This window comes from Mercenaria mercenaria, chromosome 1, assembly GCF_021730395.1.
Source record: "Mercenaria mercenaria strain notata chromosome 1, MADL_Memer_1, whole genome shotgun sequence".
Taxonomy (NCBI): domain Eukaryota; kingdom Metazoa; phylum Mollusca; class Bivalvia; order Venerida; family Veneridae; genus Mercenaria; species Mercenaria mercenaria.
The window spans coordinates 86,469,617-86,488,689 of NC_069361.1; the positions used below are offsets into that span (position 1 = coordinate 86,469,617).

Sequence of the window (19,073 nt, forward strand, 5' to 3'; positions counted from 1 at the left end):
TGGTACCCAAACTGTCGATTACCATGGTCGACCACGGTTTGTGACCATGGTCTGATACCATGTTCTATGACCATGGTGCCAATTACCGCCATGGTCAACCATGGTTAACCATTGCCCCATGACCATGAACTACCATGGTAAACTGTGAACGACCATGGTAATAAACCATCAATTTCGACTGGGTGACAAGACTGCGCGGATGCGCAGGCTGGTCTGGATCCATGCTGGTCGCAAATGCACTATGTTGGTTTTCTTATGGTGCAGCTCTATTATTATTTAAGATTTAGTAAATCCACATTGTAAAAAGCGCCAGCTGAGGTTTTGTCAGCTGTCATGCATTTATAGCTTTTTTCTAAATCTTAATTAAAAAGTTTCTAATCTCATAGAAAGATCAACGTGACCTTGGGTTATTGGTTGGTTAATCTAAAACTATACTAATCAATGCAGGTTTACATCTAAGTAAAAGCAAAATTTTCACATGCTGTAAGCCGTGATCAATGGGTCATACAAGAGATTTCAAACTTTGATACCATTTTCTCTCAATAGTTACAAATCCCCTGACATGTTTGAACCCAGTTACAAAAATGTTATCACCGAGTATTTAGGTGTCATTTTTCTGTTTACTTTCTTACTGCTTTGCGTGTATATTAAAGTTGAAAGTTATCGATTAAAGTTTCTTTATTTGAACAATCAGTTGGGTGTAAGTCAACTCTGGCAGTTTCATTGATAAAAGTCCAATGTTGACCATTAAGTATTTCAAATATTGAGAAATATTGAAGTATTGAAAGTAAATAGCAGTTAAGAAGTATTTAAATTTCCTCCATGTATGCAAACTCGAAGAAAATGGAGATTAAATACTTTCAGTTAAAAATATCAATATTTTCACATATTTTGTCCAGGAGTACCATTGAGCAGTCAAGTGATATAGAGAACGGTGTATAAAAACTACATTTACATGACTTGTCTGGAATATATTTGTAGCAGACAGATTTCCAAAACTAACAATTGTAGCAGTCAGATTTCTAAAACTAACAATTGTAGCAGACAGATTTCCAAAACTAACAATTGTAGCAGTCAGATTTCTAAAACTAACAATTGTAGCAGACAGAATTCCAAAACTAACAATTGTAGCTGACAGATTTCTAAAACTAACAATTGTAGCAGACAGATTTCCAAAACTAACAATTGTAGCAGACAGATTTCTAAAACTAACAATAATTGTAGTAGATTTCTAAAACTAACATAATTTCATAAGACATGTGATACAACTTATGTATGTTACAAACTGCTGCTAAAATTAAGAGTGTTTAGAATAAACCAGCCTTTAAAAAGTTTGTTTTACAGTCAGACTAAGAAGTGTATGCTACAGCATAATGTCAAACGCCTACTATTCTGATGTCCAAAGACACTGTTACCGCCTGACGATCAAAGACAATTGTGTTACAGCACAATGTTTCAAAGACTAATTCAAGGCTCTTTTTAACAGCCTGCTGTTCAAAGGCTCGGTGCTATGGCCTAACATCAGTGCGGTGTCTAAAGACTCTGTGTTACAGACTCATGTCACAAGACACTGTAAGACATATTTTAAGCCTAATGTCCAAAGACATTGTTACAGCCTGACAAGACATTGTGACAGCCTGTTATCAAAAGACACTGTTACAGCCTGATGTCAAAAGACATTGTTACAACCTGATCCTCAAAGACTGTGTGTTGTGGCCTGAATAATGTTAAAAAGTCTGTGTCTAAAAACATCCTGTGTCATAGCCAAATGTCCAAAGAACATATTTTATTATATTACAGTAAAAAATTCTTGTGTCATGGTGTGATACCCCAAGACTCAACAGTCTGATATTGAAAGACTCTAAGAGATACTAAAAGATACAGCCTGATTTCTAAGCTGATGACCAAAAACTTTGTATATTAGCCTTATGTTCAAAGATGCTGTGGTACATGTATTCTGATGTCCAAACATTTTGTCCAAACCAGTGTAAAAGCTCGATGTCCATTGATCAATTCATCAGTAGGATAACTATCTCTCAATGATACTTGAAATTGTTCACAAAACATTCATACTCAAAATTCCAACATAATTCTCCTGTATATAAATAAATTATGTACTGCTAGGCTTTATTCCCTTTTATCTGGCCATAATAGGATCAAAGTATATGAATATTAAATACCATCTCCAACTTCTGCATCAGTAAATATTTCACAAGAGATATACTACAAGATAAAATCACACTAATTACAAAATCAATACACATTTTACAGAAATTATACATTACCTTAACACACGACCACGGCCGTCACAAAATAAATATCCAAAAAGACTGAAAGCGACAGTGGTCTTATCTTACAACAAATCAAAGTCCCCACTATTACTGACTCTTAATGAGGTAATTTGTAAGTCCTTCTGATGTATAATGTTACTATCAAACAATTTACACTTCACTTCTGACTGTCAAACCATTTACTTATTCGGGTCAATAAAGTCACATGACCAAACAATAAGGGAAAGAACTCTTGCAGGAATAAATTACATTGAAAAAAAATGTGTTTGATGAAATCTATCATACTAGATCTTTCTACCAGTAAACAGTTCCATAACCAAGCTATTGATATTCATAAATATCTAACTACTATGGTTGGGGTTTTATCATTGATTCTACCACATTGATTTGATTATTCAAAGGGGAATAAACCCTAAATATCTAATTGAATACATACTAAGAGTAGTCTACCTACATTTCTAGTATTTCAAATACTAATTCTGCTTGAAGCTAAATCTTAATAGTTCAAGAGTCTGTTTCCTGAGAAAACCCTGTCTTGGACACAGGTTTCAAACTTCAATCTAGTATAAATGACTGGCACCTTAGTCTTCATGCTTTAACCTTGACCTTACTTTTGTCTTCTTATAGAAAATTCTGTGAATTCTTCAATGGAAACCTGGGCATATTATGACTTTCTTATGACAAGGTTCTAAATGACCTTCACTTACCTGTACTTCAATATCACATTCCTCTCTCCCCAAGAAGATCATGGTTTTGGGCAATTTATGTCTGTTACCATGGGAACTGACAAGACACCAGTCTCCCTCCTCTGTGTCAGGCGGAGGATCCTGAAACAGAAAAACATATACATATTACTTCAGTTTATGTCTGTTATCACTGGATCTGACAATACGCCAGATTTTAATATTGCGAATTCATGTCTGTTATCATGGGAACAGACAATTCACTGGGTACAGAAACAGATTATCCTGTATCTATTACATCAAATTATGTCTGTTACCATGGAAACTGACAAAATGATGGATTCTGAAAAAAATACCTGTATATTTTTCATCAAAGTTTATGTTTGCTACCACCAGAAGTGACAACACACCAGACTCTTAACAGGTAATCATGTATCTATAAACTGAGTTTGTGTGTGTTCTCATGGGAACTGACAATAAATTGGCTTCTGGTACAGATCAAAATCATATATTTATATCTCACTTTATGTCTGTTACCATGGAATCATATATCTTTTAACTTGCTTTATGTCTGTTACAATGGAAAGTGACAATACACTGGGTTCTGAAACAGATAATCAAACATCTATTATCTCAGTTTTATGTCTGTTACCATGGGAATGACAATACACCAGTCTTCCTCCCCTGTGCCAGACAAGGAATTCTGAAACTGATAATCATATTTTATGTCTTTTACCATCACCATAATAATAACATATTAGTTTATTTTCCCACCAAAAGATCATTATCATATACTGTGAAAACTTGTTTCTTGTGAAGATTGTTTCAAATTTTATCAAAGAAGTTCTAGACTATTATAACAACAGAGCCATGAAGGCCCTGTATCGCTCACCTGACCTAGGAATCATCAAGATTAACATTCTGACCAAATTTCATTAAGATATGGTCATAAATGTGGCCTCTACAGTGTTAACTAGCTTTTTCTTTGATTTGACCTGGTGACCTAGTTTTTGACCCTACATGACCCAGATTCAAACTGGACATTGAGATCATCAAGATTAAAATTCTGACCAAGTTTCATGAAGATACAGTCATAAATGTGGCCTCTACAGTGTTAACACGCTTTTCCTTTGATTTGACCTGGTGACATAGTTTTTGACCCCAGATGACCCAATATCGAATTCGTCCAAGATTTTATTGAGGTTAACATTCTGACCAAGTTTCATTAAGATTTGGCCAAAATTGTGACTTCTAGAGTGTTAACTAGCTTTTCCTTCGATTTGACCCGTGACCTAGTTTTTGATCCCATAAGACCCAGATTCGAATTTTACCTAAAGATCATCAAGATTAACATTCTGACAAAGTTTCACGAAGATACAGTCATAAATGTGGCCTCTAGAGTGTTAACAAGCTTTTCTTTTGATTTTACCTAGTGACCTAGTTTTTGACCCCATCTGACCCAGATTTGAATTTGACCTATATATCATCAAGATTAACCTTCTGACCTAGCTTCATTAAGATATGGTCATAAATGTGGCCTCTACAGTGTTAACTAGCTTTTCCTTTGATTTGACCAGGTGACCTAGTTTTTGACCCTACATGACCCAGATTCAAACTGGACCTTGAGATCATCAAGATTAACATTCTGAACAAATTTCATGAAGATATAGTCACAAATGTGGCCTCTAGAGTGTTAACAAGCTTTTCCTTTGATTTGACCTGGTGACCTAGTTTTTGACCCCAGATGACCCAATATTTAACTCGTCCAAGATTTTATTAAAGGCGGATAATCAGATTTTGGCCATGTAACGGATTTGTTTGAAACTTTAGCATCTGATCATTTACACTCATTTATGTTCACTTAATACAAAATAGATTTTCACTGGAGGTATTTTTAAAATTTCATTTTCCTATCCTGGTTGCCCAACCAAGATAGAGTTATTTTATCATAAGTATAAATTTGATAAACATACTTTGCCTAAGGAAATATATAAATATTAGACATATTGTAATATATTTGTAAAATATTTGCATTAAAAATTATTTAGATGGAATTCATTAGAAACGCAAGTTTGAAAAATTATTATTACCTCCCTTTGCCTATCTTGGTTGCGCAACCAAGTTAGATTGGAAATAAATGAATTCCGAAGCTACACACAGCTTTAAAACTTGCATTTTGGTTCAGATTGTTCAATAGTTGATATGCCCGTCTCTAGATTTGCCATGGTAATAAGGCTTTTGCCATGGAATTCCATGGAGTTCCATGGCAAAAAGCCTGGAAATCCGTGGAATATTGAAATTTTCCATGGACAGTGAATGGAACAGTAAGTTTGCCATGGATTTCCATGGATTACAGCTGAAATATTGATCAATTTCCACGGAAACAGGAGCTTTTGCCATGGAAAGTTGGACTTAGTAAAATTATGGGATGGAAAATAGCATAGAAAATAACTTAGAAAATTTTTGTGATAGAAATTGATGGAAACTGTGGTCTTAGAATTTTTTTGGAGGTATTTCTTGTGAACACAGAATATTTTAATGGATTTAGCATGTTTTATTACCAATAACTACAACCAACTTAATTAGATAGGTAAAACAACTAATGGAATTACAGTAAAACCTGTCTTAAGAAGCCAGCCAAGGCAGTAGGAAAACGTGGCTGCTTATGGCAGATGGCTGCTTAATGCAGGTAATTTATAGCATGAATAACCATTTTGGGAAATGAGACACTGGCTGCCTAAGACAGGTTGGCTGCTTAATAGAGGTGACTGCTAAAGCAGGTTTTACTGTAGAACATTTATTGTAATGCAACTTGTCATATAAACTCACCTTGCAGATAGATTCATTTTGAACTAATCTTTAAAAAAAATATTGAAATATCATGACTTTTTCTCCTAGGATAACACCAAAAAAGAACAGCACTAAATATTACAATTCTTTACACCAACATTCATTAATAGTTACCTGGCCAAGGGATTCTTAGTTAATCAAGTAATAAATTATTTGGTTCTTTTAATCTTCTGTAGTGTACCTGTTGCTTGTCTCACAACAGGAGATTATCCCAGACTGCATGATAAGATCTTGTCTGCTTTATGTTTAGAAACTCATAATAAGAGATCAACCAATGAAAATAAAGTCTGTGAACTACTTCTGGGGGCTGTAATTGTACCTCAAAAAGTAATCCTGAACTTTTTTTCTGTTTAATATCAGGGTAAACTTCAAAAATAATGAGTATGTAAGTGGAATAAAATTAACCTGTGGTACAAAATATTTTTAACATCCCAGATGTATCCTCCAATAGCTGACTGTAAATGACACATTTGCCCAAGAATATCTAAGTTTCAAATCTACACAGGAAGTTCTTTGTTTGAGAGCAGGATGGAGTTATTTTACTATGTTTACATGCAGCTTGGAAGTTAACAATAACTAAAAGAATACACCAGGTGAGTTCATAAAATTTATTCATGATTTTCCAACAGCAATGTAGAATACCTATAGCAATGTAACAAAACTAGTAAATGGATTCAAACTGGAAGCAGGTAGCTTAGATTTCATTGTGTTATGCAACAAATGATTTTGCTTCATATATATTTTTGTTCATTTATTTAACAGCTTTTGTTTTGCAAAGTTCTATTAAGCAGCTGCAATTTCTAGTTTATAATGCTTTTAATTTACTAAAAGGAAAATTGGATACTTTTTAAATGAAAATATTCAATTGGGTCAATAAAATTTAAGCCAGAAGAGATATCTCCACAGGTGGCACTGCTGTATTACAGGGTAAACAATGCTACCAGTCAGCTGACCACTGTTTACTAAGTAAATTCAGAGAATTATAGTATGTGTTTTTAACCTGTTATTAAGTTGGTTTATTGGTGTTGCACACATTTATGTTAAGGTAATGAGAATTATGTTTTTAGTAGAAAGAAATGTTTATGGATTATTTACTTGTTATTAATCGATGATCATGCTCTTTATTGAAAGTGTTTAACACTGTTTCGAAAATTTAGCAATAATACACATATTAAGCAGCGATTTGTTATTTTAAATAGGTACTATTACTTTTTCTTTTGAATTCTGATATATTCAACTTCCTAGTTGTTTTCAATATTAATATGATTTTTACAAAAAAAGATAGAATCTTTCAGTGAAGTTGATGTCTAGTCCCTTGGCTCCAACATTAAATTATAAAGAGCCTACTAAAATGAAAATCTAAGTCTAACAATTACTCTTTTCAACACTATATAAACTGGAATGTACAAGTAAATGAAAATTGGTTATAATGTACAGATGTACGAGTTCATTTTAGAGGAGTCTTACAGAATACTAGTACATAATAATATATTTATGATGTTCAGGGAGATTATTTCATAAAAAGATATTTTTGTTAATGTAATATCAAACTTTCCATGAAATTAAATAAAATAAAAAGTTAATATTATACACTTAAATTCACAGTATTACAACATTTGTATGTTTTAAATGTGTACCAAAATTCAAAAACAAAATTTTTATATAATCTTATCCAAGGGTAAAGTTAGAAATTTTGTTAAATGTGCAGGTATTTATGCTGATTAATATGTAACCCTCAATTTGCAACATCTGGAAAAAGCTGCTGATAAGATATTTTTGGCCCTATTATTCATCATGATGTATTATACTAAGTTTTAATTTCAGGTCATTGACATACCTAATAAATAATAAACCAAATTTTTTTTTATGGACATCTAGGTTTTAAACTATATCTGTTTTTCAGGAGTATATAAACAGCATACAGTATGAATGAATGAATGGAGATAATTCAGTTTAGTGACCCAATGTATTGTGTTCAAAGAAGGCTCCATCCAACAATTCAAAGACATGTAAGTAATTACTATAGTATTATAAATACATGTACACACTACCATTGTTCTATGTTTGATTAAAAGTGGGCAACTGACACTTTTCCCCGAACACAACTGAATGGATCAACTTTATAATTTCAAGCAGAACCCACAACAGGTTTTATAATTATCTCCGCTTATATCAAGTCCAGACCAATATTTTATTAAATGATTAAAAAAGTACCAAATTAAGTTATCACTTGGCATTCAACACAACTTTCGGTGTTAGTGCAGGTAACTGGTAGAATTTAAGTTAGGTCACCATTTATACAATAATAGCAATGCATAAGTTGAAGCTACTGATCACTACCCCAAAACATTGAATATCTGTCTGCATGCCTTTTTTTGGAACCTTATTCTACCAACATTTGAAATCAAATTGAAAAATACATTTTCTTGAAAATATAATAAGTAATGTTATTACTTGCTTAAATCTGCAGTGTTGCCTGTATGATAAAGATGCACTACTTTGAATACCATTTTAAATTTTGAAATTAAGGACAAAACTAATGAAGTAACTGCTTTTATGGTTTAATTGGTTTGATATCTCTTGGTTTATTATTTCAACAGGTTAATGCAGTGAGGCAACTGATGGCAAATGATGGCTTTGTGACGGTTAATGAAAACTACATGGTATTTTACACTGATGGTGGCGAACAGTGACAGAAAATTTCTCAACCAATAGTTACATTTAGTTGAAAGCGATGGTATTATCTTATACAGACTATACTGAATTATAACAAACAGTGGAAAACATTGATATACTACAGTGACAGTGGATCTGTGTAGAAACTGGTGACATTTTAGCTCCATATTGCTTGTTCCATTTTCTGTCACCTAGTGAAGAAATGTTAAAATTCATAAGCAGTTTTGTTATACTACAGACTATTATGAAATTATAAATTAAGATGTGACATGCATAATGGTTTCTGATTTTCATTTCATTACAGTTCTGTCACCAACATGTTTCCATGGTATTTCCACGGATTTCCACAGTTATTTGCCATGGCAAGCCGTCCGAATACTCCACGGATTGCGATGGAATTTCGCTGGTTTCTGCGGTCATCTGTGGTGTACCACGGAAAGCCGTGGATTTCCATGGAAAGCCATGGATTTCCACGGAACCCTGTGACATTCCATTGAAATCCATGGAACTCCACGGTTTTTTTTTCGTATTTTTTTTTCTCATAAAAAGATTATGTAAATTGGCAGTCCGAATACTCCATGGAATATTTTCCATGGATTTCCATAGAATTCCATGGCAAATCTAGAGACGGGTGTCTATCAAATGCAAATGTAAAACTAGACATTGTATCGAAATAAAAAGAAATACCCAGCTTTTTATATATTTTCATATTAAAGGGGAGTAATTACAAAATTTTATAAAAATGATAAATTATACATTTCAAATAGGAATCTAACTCTATGTAATCGGTCTTTTTGTTCCTTAAATAATTCTCTACCAGAATATACAAAAAGTAAAAAATGTCATTAAATGTTGATTAAATGTGATTGACCACCTTTAAGGGTAACATTCTGACCAAGTTTCATTAAGATTGGGCCAAAATTGTGACCTCTAGAGTGTTAACAAGCTTTTCCTTTGATTTGAACTGGTGACCTAGTTTTTGACCCCAGATGACCCAGTATCAAACTTGTCCAAGATTTTATTGAGGGTAACATTCTGACCAAGTTTCATGAAGATGGGGCCAAAATTGTGACCTCTAGAGTGTTAACAAGCTTTTCCTTTGATCTGAACTGGTGACCTAGTTTTTGACCCCTGATGACCCAATATCAAACGCGTCCAAGATTTTATTGAGAGTAACATCCTGGCCAAGTTTCATTAAGATTGGGCCAAAACTGTGACCTCTAGAGTGTTAACAGTCATATTGTTGACGACGACGGATGGACAGACGGACGACGGACACAGGGCGATCACAAAAGCTCACCTTGAGCCCAATGTGCTCAGGTGAGCTAAAAAACAGGTCCCATCTGAAAAAAAATACTTACAGTAATTTAAAACACACACAATTCAACAAACATATATAAACAATCCGACACAGATTTTTGCAGAAAAGAATTTTCTGTTTACTGATCCGATACTTGAACTCCTGAACATAGAGCAATTCCTGGAATACATCAGGAAAAATGATGATGATAAATTATGTATAGACATTACCAGATCCAAGAGCAATATCTAACTGATCTTCAGGACTATATTGATTGTACATTTTAGGGAAAACCAGGAACCTCCTAAGTTTTGCTAATGTTCCATTTTAGTCGAATTGTTGGTGCTCTGCATTTAAATGGACTAAACTGATCAGCCCCATACATCAATATCAAGTCAAAAATCAATATGGGTCAATGGGTATAAACATGTTATTGTAACAAGATGCATGGCAAGGCCACAAAACCTGGTTTTTCAACATTCCACCTTGACCCTGGCAGCCATAAATACAATCAAAAGCCAGGTCATCGTATAAGCTACATATACACTAAGTTTAGTGACAATACATTACTAATCCCCAATGATAACGTGATTCCCACACAAACGCGAGGACAGGTCCATTTCATGATAATTGATAAAATAACAATTCATATTGCTTGTGCAATATGTGACAAGTAAATATCATTATTTTGTTTCATTTTGAGTGACCAATTAATGTATGGCCAAATAGCTCAGTTGGATAAAATACAGGTACCAACAGTAAATCATCAAATTGTTTTGCATGAGTTTGAATCCTCATGAGGATTTGTTTTTCAGATACTTTGTTGTTTTCTTCCCTATCCATTTTCAATTCTGTTCCCTATCCATTTTCAATTCTGTTCCTGTTCCCTATCCATTTTCAATTCTGTTCCCTATCCATTTTCAATTCTGTTCCTGTTCCCTATCCATTTTCAATTCTGTTCCTGTTCCCTATCCATTTTCAATTCTGTTCCTGTTCCCTATCCATTTTCAATTCTGTTCCCTATCCATTTTCAATTCCATTTCCATATTGTTTGCTTCTTTCTTGTATTGTTTGTATATGACGCAACTTGACCCGATGGTTGACCTTGTATTATAATACATAATAGCACAACCTATATGAAAAGGAGTGTACGTAAAACACGAGCTGCATGAGAAAGTGGAAATAAATTTGTGCATTATAAATTAGTGTATTGGAATTTAACTGATCAAAGCAAGTATACATACTTGATACCGCACTGATACAAACATATTCCATATAAATATACATGCTACCCTCATCACCCTTTATTCTACAAAAATATTCGATATGAAAATCATCCGAAGGTCAACCATCGCGTCAAGTTGCGACTACTAATTGCGTTTGTTTTTATAAACATATGTTCATTATTCACTTTTTCTATTTATCTGTCCTTCTGTCATAGAGAAAAAGAAATTTATATATATTTTTATACAAAAATTAAACGAAAATTACCTGCTATCACTGACTTTCGAACCCATATGGCAAAAGATCTGATGAACATAAACAGTATACTTTACCTCTAAGTAAATTCGTAATTGGTAGAAAGCGTGAAATATTTAGATTTTGACAAGTTACAAAAATGTTGAATTCCCTATGCTCCATTAAAATCATTACTTTATCGTTTGAGCATAGTATGCTAATCATCATTAAAGCTAATGGTCAGAAAATCTTGTTATTTTTTTCAGTAGAGACCTTGACTAAAGTGGCCATGCATAAACTTGCCATACACCAAGTTTGGTCTGAATAGGTCATTCCTAAGTTATTGGTCAAAAATTTACAACAGTAAACTTAACCTTGACTGCAAAAAATCTTTATTTCCTCTGAGGGTATGGTAACTTAACTTACCAAGTTTCAATGGAATATGTCATTCTACACTACAGCTGATATAAAGAAATATTTTTTCTATTTTTAAAAACAGTGATTTTGACCTTAACCCAAGCAGCTCCAAATAAAATATGAAGCTAGGTCTATATAATTAAGTTTACTATACATCATGTTTAGTGACAACAAATGACAGTATCGTCTAAAGAAAGGTATCAAATTGTTTATACATTTACTGGGTTACACAACTAAAATAAGAACTGTCCAGAAGACTGCACTCTCAACCACACAACAATTTCTAAGTGAAACATGGGACATAACTTACTCAGCTTGATAGAAAGTGGCACTAAAAACTTTCACCAAATTTTCTCATTCAATCAAGCCAATAATCCTATCAAAATCAATTAAAGAGTATCTGACTTGGTATGCAACTAGAAGCCTATGTGAATAACAGCACTGTAATACTTGATCAGTTTTCTATTCAAAAGGCAAACTACTAATACTACCAACTCTCTGTTAATGATGGAGCACTGTATGAAGTTTAAACCCATAAATGTAGGTGTTACTGAGATATTATTAGTTGTTAAAACAACAATATGAAACAAGGGACAAACCTTACAGTTGATGACAAGTCATCTTACTTTTTTTTCGCTATATATCAGAAATAATTGCTACTACTGCACTGGATATTTCTAAGTTAAAAAGGCCATTTACATCTTAAATGCTGATTTTCTAATTAAAAGGCCTAAAACATACATAATACTACCAAACGCCTGAATGACTGGAGCCGTAGAAGTTAAATCCATCAAGTGTACAATATCATATTTTATTTTTCAAAAAAATCTGGAAAAAGGGTCATAATTTACATTAAATTTAACCAAGAGTTATCTTACTTGTCTGTTTTCGCTAGGTTTGATCACTGGGAGGCATTGTGTGACATATAGTTGTAACTGAGTTGCAGCTGGATATTTGCCACAATTCTAAGATGAAAAAGAGCCAAAATTTACAGTCAATTCAATCAATAGTTATCTAAAGTAGGTTATTTCAGTCGGTTTGATGACATGGAAGTTTTGTTTAGAGTATCAAATCAATACATACAAAGAATACTGAGATATGACCTTGCAACTTTAACCAAGGTCTGATGCTGTTCTTTCATTTAAGTCCGTCTAAATTACTTCAGGTACCCAAAATTTCCTTTAACTTTTCCCTCCTTTGGCCCCATATGTAATAATTGGTGACAAATCTATAACAGATTTAGGTCTATTCAAGATGATGAACCAAAGTTATAAGATTTATCATCACATGATCCTAGGTGTCGGCACTAGTGTGGGTTAAGATTTTTGTTTAGGTCCACTTTTTTTGAAAAACGAGTAGTTAATATAGCTTTGATACGTCTTGTTTATTATCATTAGATGAGTAGGAACCATAACTCTCTCATGCATGCTGTAAGAATTATTGCCCTTTATAACTCGGAAAACTGGTATTCTTGGAACTTTGTTTGTTAAGGTTCACTTTTCTTGAACACTACATGTCATCAATAGTTGAGTCAAAGAAGGCCAAGCACCATAACTCTTTTCTTGCATATTGCCTGATGTCAAACACTTACAGACAAACATAATGGCACTGCACCCGCAGGTTGTGCTCATGTTTTCTTATCCAATCAGATTTACAATGACACAAAATTAAAATGCCAAAATAAAAAAGCAGAGCTTGTGACATGCCTTATGAAAGCTTACAAGATATCTTAAACAATTATATAGCTTTTAAAACAATCTTCTTTTCAAAACATATTCCTGTCTCAAGACTTTGAATCAAGATACAACCTGAAAAAGTGTTTTGTCCAGGTAAACATCAGAAGAGGTCCTGGCCTGCACTAAATAATCAACACCAAACATAATATTTCTCTCTCTCATAATTCAAACAGCTCCCTTCACCGAGGCACTGCTACAGTCAATTCTACAAACTGGTTGATATTGATGTCAAGTTAGATAATCCACAAATTGCACAACAGCGAATTATAGATTAGCTTGTTAATTGTCATTAGCCAGTTTAATATATTCAAATATATCAACAAGAAATAAAAACGTCAGAAATTTCAAGAACAGGTAAATCTCAGGAATCCAGAATTTTACTGAACAATTGTCAACAATATGTTGATGTGTCTGGGGCATTTGTCATCAGAGCTATCTGTCCATTCACATAGCATACAGCTGTTACAGGTCAAGGTCATATTGATTCTACTTTCATTTTCTATATGCAGCCAGGTGTAACACTAATCACAATAAAATGTCAGGAATGTATTGATCACATGGAACCTAGGTGATGCATTTCTGTTTATAGTATCATCACAAGCAGTATCATCGTATTGGCCCCTCCTTTTTCTGTCTCCATTGTTAAGGAAAGAAATATGTCCACAAAAGTCATTCCCTCATATATAACTTAGCAAGGATAAATAAAAGAAAATAAAACTTAAATATAGTGAAACCCCACCTAATGCAAGTCAAAGTATTTCCATTTTATTTACCGTCTCATCAAACCAAAAATTCATTATTCATATGCAACACCTAGTTTCGACGGTGGGGCCAGGGAAGAGAGACCAATATTACTAAAAAAATATCATTGCAGGGAATGAATGGTAATCAGCATGGACAGATATGAATGTCCTCTCAGTCTGCCAATGAAAACTCTTGATTTTGTTTTTATAAATCAGGAAGCTGACAATATCACATGAGATGTAAAGTCACATTTTTACTGGAGCACATGAGAACTGAAGAATGCATAGCGGCAACACGTTCATAGGATCAGGGCCACAGAATGACTTCTTTACTAAGTATTCACTAGGGATTTTGCTATTGGAGTGAATCCATTAAATGAAATCCCAATGAATATGGAAAATTCCTATTCATTTTTTTGTTAAAACAAGAGCTGTCTCCATAGGATGACATATGCCCCCAATGCACTTGAATGAGTAGTTATGCCGATTTAAGTTTAGGACCTTTGACCTACGGAGCTGGTCTTGCCGCGACACGTCGTCTTACTGTGGTACAATCATGCATTATTTGAAATCCATCCATGTTCAGACAAAGATATGGACCGACACGCCCATCAATGCACATCCTTAAAGCTAAATGTGACCTGACCTTGAGCTAGACCTGGTCTTGCGCGCGAAACTCTTCTTACTGTGGTACACATCATGCCATTATTGAAAATCTATCCATCGATGACAAAGATATGGACTGACACACCCATCAATCCTATCCTTATGTCTAAGTGACCTTACTTTGAGCTACGACCTGGTCTTGCGCGCAACACTCGTCTTACGTGTACACATTCATGCCAAGTTATTTGAAAATCCATCCATCGTTGAAAAGATATGGACCGGACACGCCATCAATGCACTATCCTTTAATGTCCAAGTGTGACCTCGACCTTTGAGCTACGGACCTGGGTCTTGCGCGCGACACATCGTCTTACTGTGATACACATTCATGCCAAGTTATTTGAAAATCCATCCACTGATGACAAAGATATGGACCGGACACGAAAATTGCAGACAGACTGACAGACCGACAGACGGACAGACGGTTCAAAAACTATATGCCTCCCTTCGGGGGCATAAAAAAGAAATCTATGAATTAATATCCCCATGGAACAACAGTGTTTGTCAAAACCACTGGCACCAGATCAGAAAGAAAATGCCTCTGTACATGTTATACCCTACCCTAGGTATCTATAAGAACCATGGTCATGAACGGAAATAACTAACCCGTTTCAATCGTACATTTCCAATTAAACACCAGTCGTGAATGGTACCTAATATAATAACAAGCGATAAATTACTGCATCGTGCACCAGTCACATTGTCTCAAATTCGATATGCTGAATATCAACATATTTTGCTTTCATCAACATTAAGAAAAACTTGCTTGACCTCCCTAATGAACATCCGGTCTAGAGGTCACGGCAGTGTGCACATGTTTGGCAATATGTAAACAAAACAAAATCAGAATTTAAAACTAGATACCCATGGGCAACATGTCGAGCCCGCCAGCTGTCAAAAGGACAAAGTTGTCATTCTTGTATCCTTTGACCTCTAAGTGTGACCTTGACCTTAGACCTAGGGACCTGGTTCTTGCGCATGACACTCCGTCTCATGATGGTGAACAATTGTGCCAAGTTATATCAAAATCCCTCCATGCATGAAGAAGAAATGCTCCAGACAAAGTCATTTTTGAATTTGACCTTTGACCTGTAAGTGTGACCTTGACCTTTGAGATAGGAACCTGGGGTTTGCGCATGACACTCTGTCTCACTTAGGTTAACATTCATGCCAAATATAAACAATATTGCTACAATAATATCATGGTTCATACAGACCTTCCCAAAAAAAATTCAAGTAGTTTTCAAGGAGTTTTCAAGTAGTTTTCCTCCATTTTCAAGGATTAAAATGGGCGCAATGTCACTGTTGCTGAGACATGAAATAACCAATTTAAATCCAATTTAGGATAAAATTAAACAATGTAACACAAGATTTACCTTCAACGCATCGCGGATAAATTACACAGTGTGAAAATTACTTGAAAGAGCATAAAACCCGTAAAGAACAGTACCGTACCATACTATCGCCGACTCCATGGCAGGCACTAATAGCGGTAACGGTTGTTGTTTCTTCGTCGTTTTTTAGTTTATTTTGGGCCGTTTATAATGTTTGTCCGTTTTCACTTCGCACCCGACAAATTTAAGGACTATTTGCCATCTTTTGTACGTTTTTTCCTAAATTCAAGTAGTTTTCAAGTAGTTTCTGACTGTTACAAAATTCAAGTAGTTTTCAAGGAGTAGGCATCAAATTCAAGGACTTTTCATGCCTGTGTGAACCATGTACATGCATGTCAAAGTTATGGTCCGGACAAACCAATCCGGATGGACGCACGGACGCACGCACATACACTGAACAGCCATTTGGACAACTATGTCTTTGCTTCCGCAAGCGAGCTCGACAAAAATCACAATTTTACACTAAAACTCGAAATGATGAATGAAATTCATCTTGTATATGATCTTTAATTTGAAAACGTACATTGGTCTGATTTTATTCATTTTACACATTTATGCTGCATTTTCAAATTTTAGCAAACACGTGTAGTAAAATGACGATTGACATACATTTTCACAACAGCCAGTCAGAGTGGTTTTGTAATCTAGAACGGAACTTCACCAGGGAAGTTCAAGCAATTTTTTTGTGTAACGTTGAAATAACCATAAACTAAGCGTTGTTTTTCTAAGATAAGATGTATTGAAGAAATGTGACCGGTACAAATTGGAAGATAAATTACTACTTGTTTGATATCCATAGTACACATTTACCGAACTGCATGTTTTAGGTATGAAATGCGCAATCGAAACGGATAAGTATATTTTCCCGTTCATGACCATGGTTCTTATAGAATACCTAGGGGTAGGGTATAACATGTACAGAGGCATTTTCTTTCTGGTCTGGTGCCAGTGGTCAAAACCATAAAATTTCATGCACACTAGATTAAACAATTCCTCAGAATGCTGGTTGACCTAGTGACCTATTTTCAGGACCAATATTGCCTTATTTGTTAATGAAAATGAACAGATGCAATACCTTATCTAAAGTGCTTTTGTTGTATCTTACCTAAACAAAGAGTAATATAATTCAACTTAAATTAAAAGGAATGTGTTTAATTTCTCATAAAACTGTGAATTTTTCATGCAAATGATGCACAATGAATACATAATTTGAAATATTACAAAATGATTTATGAGAGAATGTACTAGTAACAACACAGTTTCATTCCTTCATTGATAAATATATCAAATACCAAGTTTTATATACCATCATTTTTTATAACCACTCTTTTATGTATGCACACCATCTCTAGTTTCAGTATATGTCATTAGTGTCACCTAAACTTTCAAAAAAGGTGAAATTCATCATCTGCATTTTCCTGAGATTATAATTAAGCATAAATATGAGTAGTGGCATGCAGGAAAAATAAAAATACTGGTTAGTATTTCAGAATAAATATCATTCAATTTTTGGGGAATGAATTTCAAGACGTCCTAACATAATGTCTTTACAAAACACAAAATATGTGGCCTAATGCCTTAGCTATTGCATATAAATCTAGTAAAACCATTAAACTTACAAACTGAAAAAAAAAGACTTACATAAATTATATGTAAATGATTTTGGGAATATGCAATTATAATGAGTTGCAATAATGAAACAATCACCCTGAAGAAAAAAATAACAACAATAAAGGGAAATAACTTGATAAAGGCAGAAAAACAACAACAAGACATGTCAGTGAAAACCTAAAACTAATTCAACTTTCATTTAGATAGTATATATTTAATTCTACAGAGGACAAAATTTAATATGATAATTTCAGTCTAACAAAAAATTATGCCACCATTTTGAAACACAAAAAGTTACATACCAACTGCATCTCTGGTATAAAATCCATCTTGCTATACTAGTAATATGACAATGCAATTTTTCTGGTATTAAATTCTGATGATGGGGGAATTTTGTTCACATAAACAATCAATGTATGCATGAGTCAGCACCAGCTCAATAACAATCAATGAACTATATTCCACATACAAACAACTACAGACTGTATTGAGAAAACTTTCCTGGGAATAACCAAGTCTGTAGAAAATGCATGAATTGAAAATGGGCCAACTTCCCATTAGAATGTTTATCTTCTGGAAAAATTAGTTGATGCATGAGTATATAAATTCTATTTTCCTGCTACCAGGTTTCAAAGATCATTTTTTCCTGCTGTAAGGTATCAGAGATCATGGAATATTGGTAGCAATTATGTGTCACTGTGTGTCTCCAACGAGTCTTATTTACAGGAGAGACAATTAGAACAATATTCTGTAACTGTAGCAACTCTGCTAGTCTACCTTGCCTTCCCATATCAAATTTTAACATTATGAAATATCAATAATGTCATAGAGAACCTGAGTTACTATATATACCGTCTTAGAGAATCTGAGATACTATATATACCATCTTAGAGAACCTGAGTTACTATATATAGCGTCTTAGAGAACCTGAGTTACTATATATACCGTCTTAGAGAATCTGAGATACTATATATACCCTCTTAGAGAAGCTGAGTTACTATATATACCGTCTTAGAGAATCTGAGTTACTATATATATCATCTTAGAGAACCTGAGTTACTATATATACCGTCTTAGAGAATCTGAGATACTATATATACCGTCTTAGAGAACCTGAGTTACTATATATAGCGTCTTTAAGAGAATCTGAGTTATTATATATACTGTCTTAGAGAATCAGAATTACTATATATACCATCTTAGAGAATCTGAGTTTCTATTATACAAGGAGTGTTTGAAAAGTGTTGG

At 34.0% G+C, this 19,073-nt stretch overlaps 1 protein-coding gene and 1 long non-coding RNA gene across 10 annotated transcripts in view; one reads left to right on the forward strand and one right to left on the reverse strand.

The window, feature by feature from the left end:
- The window catches only part of LOC123531546 (centrosomal protein of 170 kDa protein B-like), a 163,444-nt gene that overhangs the window by 90,219 nt on the left and 54,152 nt on the right, over nucleotides 1–19,073 (reverse strand). For 6 of the 9 annotated variants that reach the window (XM_053553235.1, XM_053553237.1, XM_053553218.1 and 3 more), the window contains one exon: nucleotides 2,999–3,118. In XM_053553235.1, the coding sequence (XP_053409210.1) occupies nucleotides 2,999–3,118 (120 nt within the window). Of the gene's footprint in view, nucleotides 1–2,285; nucleotides 2,467–2,998; nucleotides 3,119–13,483; nucleotides 13,761–18,127; nucleotides 18,249–19,073 lie in introns of those variants that run through there. The other 3 variants (XM_053553231.1, XM_053553226.1, XM_053553242.1) reach the window with 3 other exon arrangements.
- LOC123549640 (uncharacterized) lies at nucleotides 6,157–9,113 on the forward strand. The gene is made up of 3 exons (XR_008372832.1): nucleotides 6,157–6,417; nucleotides 7,728–7,833; nucleotides 8,425–9,113. It is a non-coding gene; the product is annotated as an uncharacterized LOC123549640 (long non-coding RNA).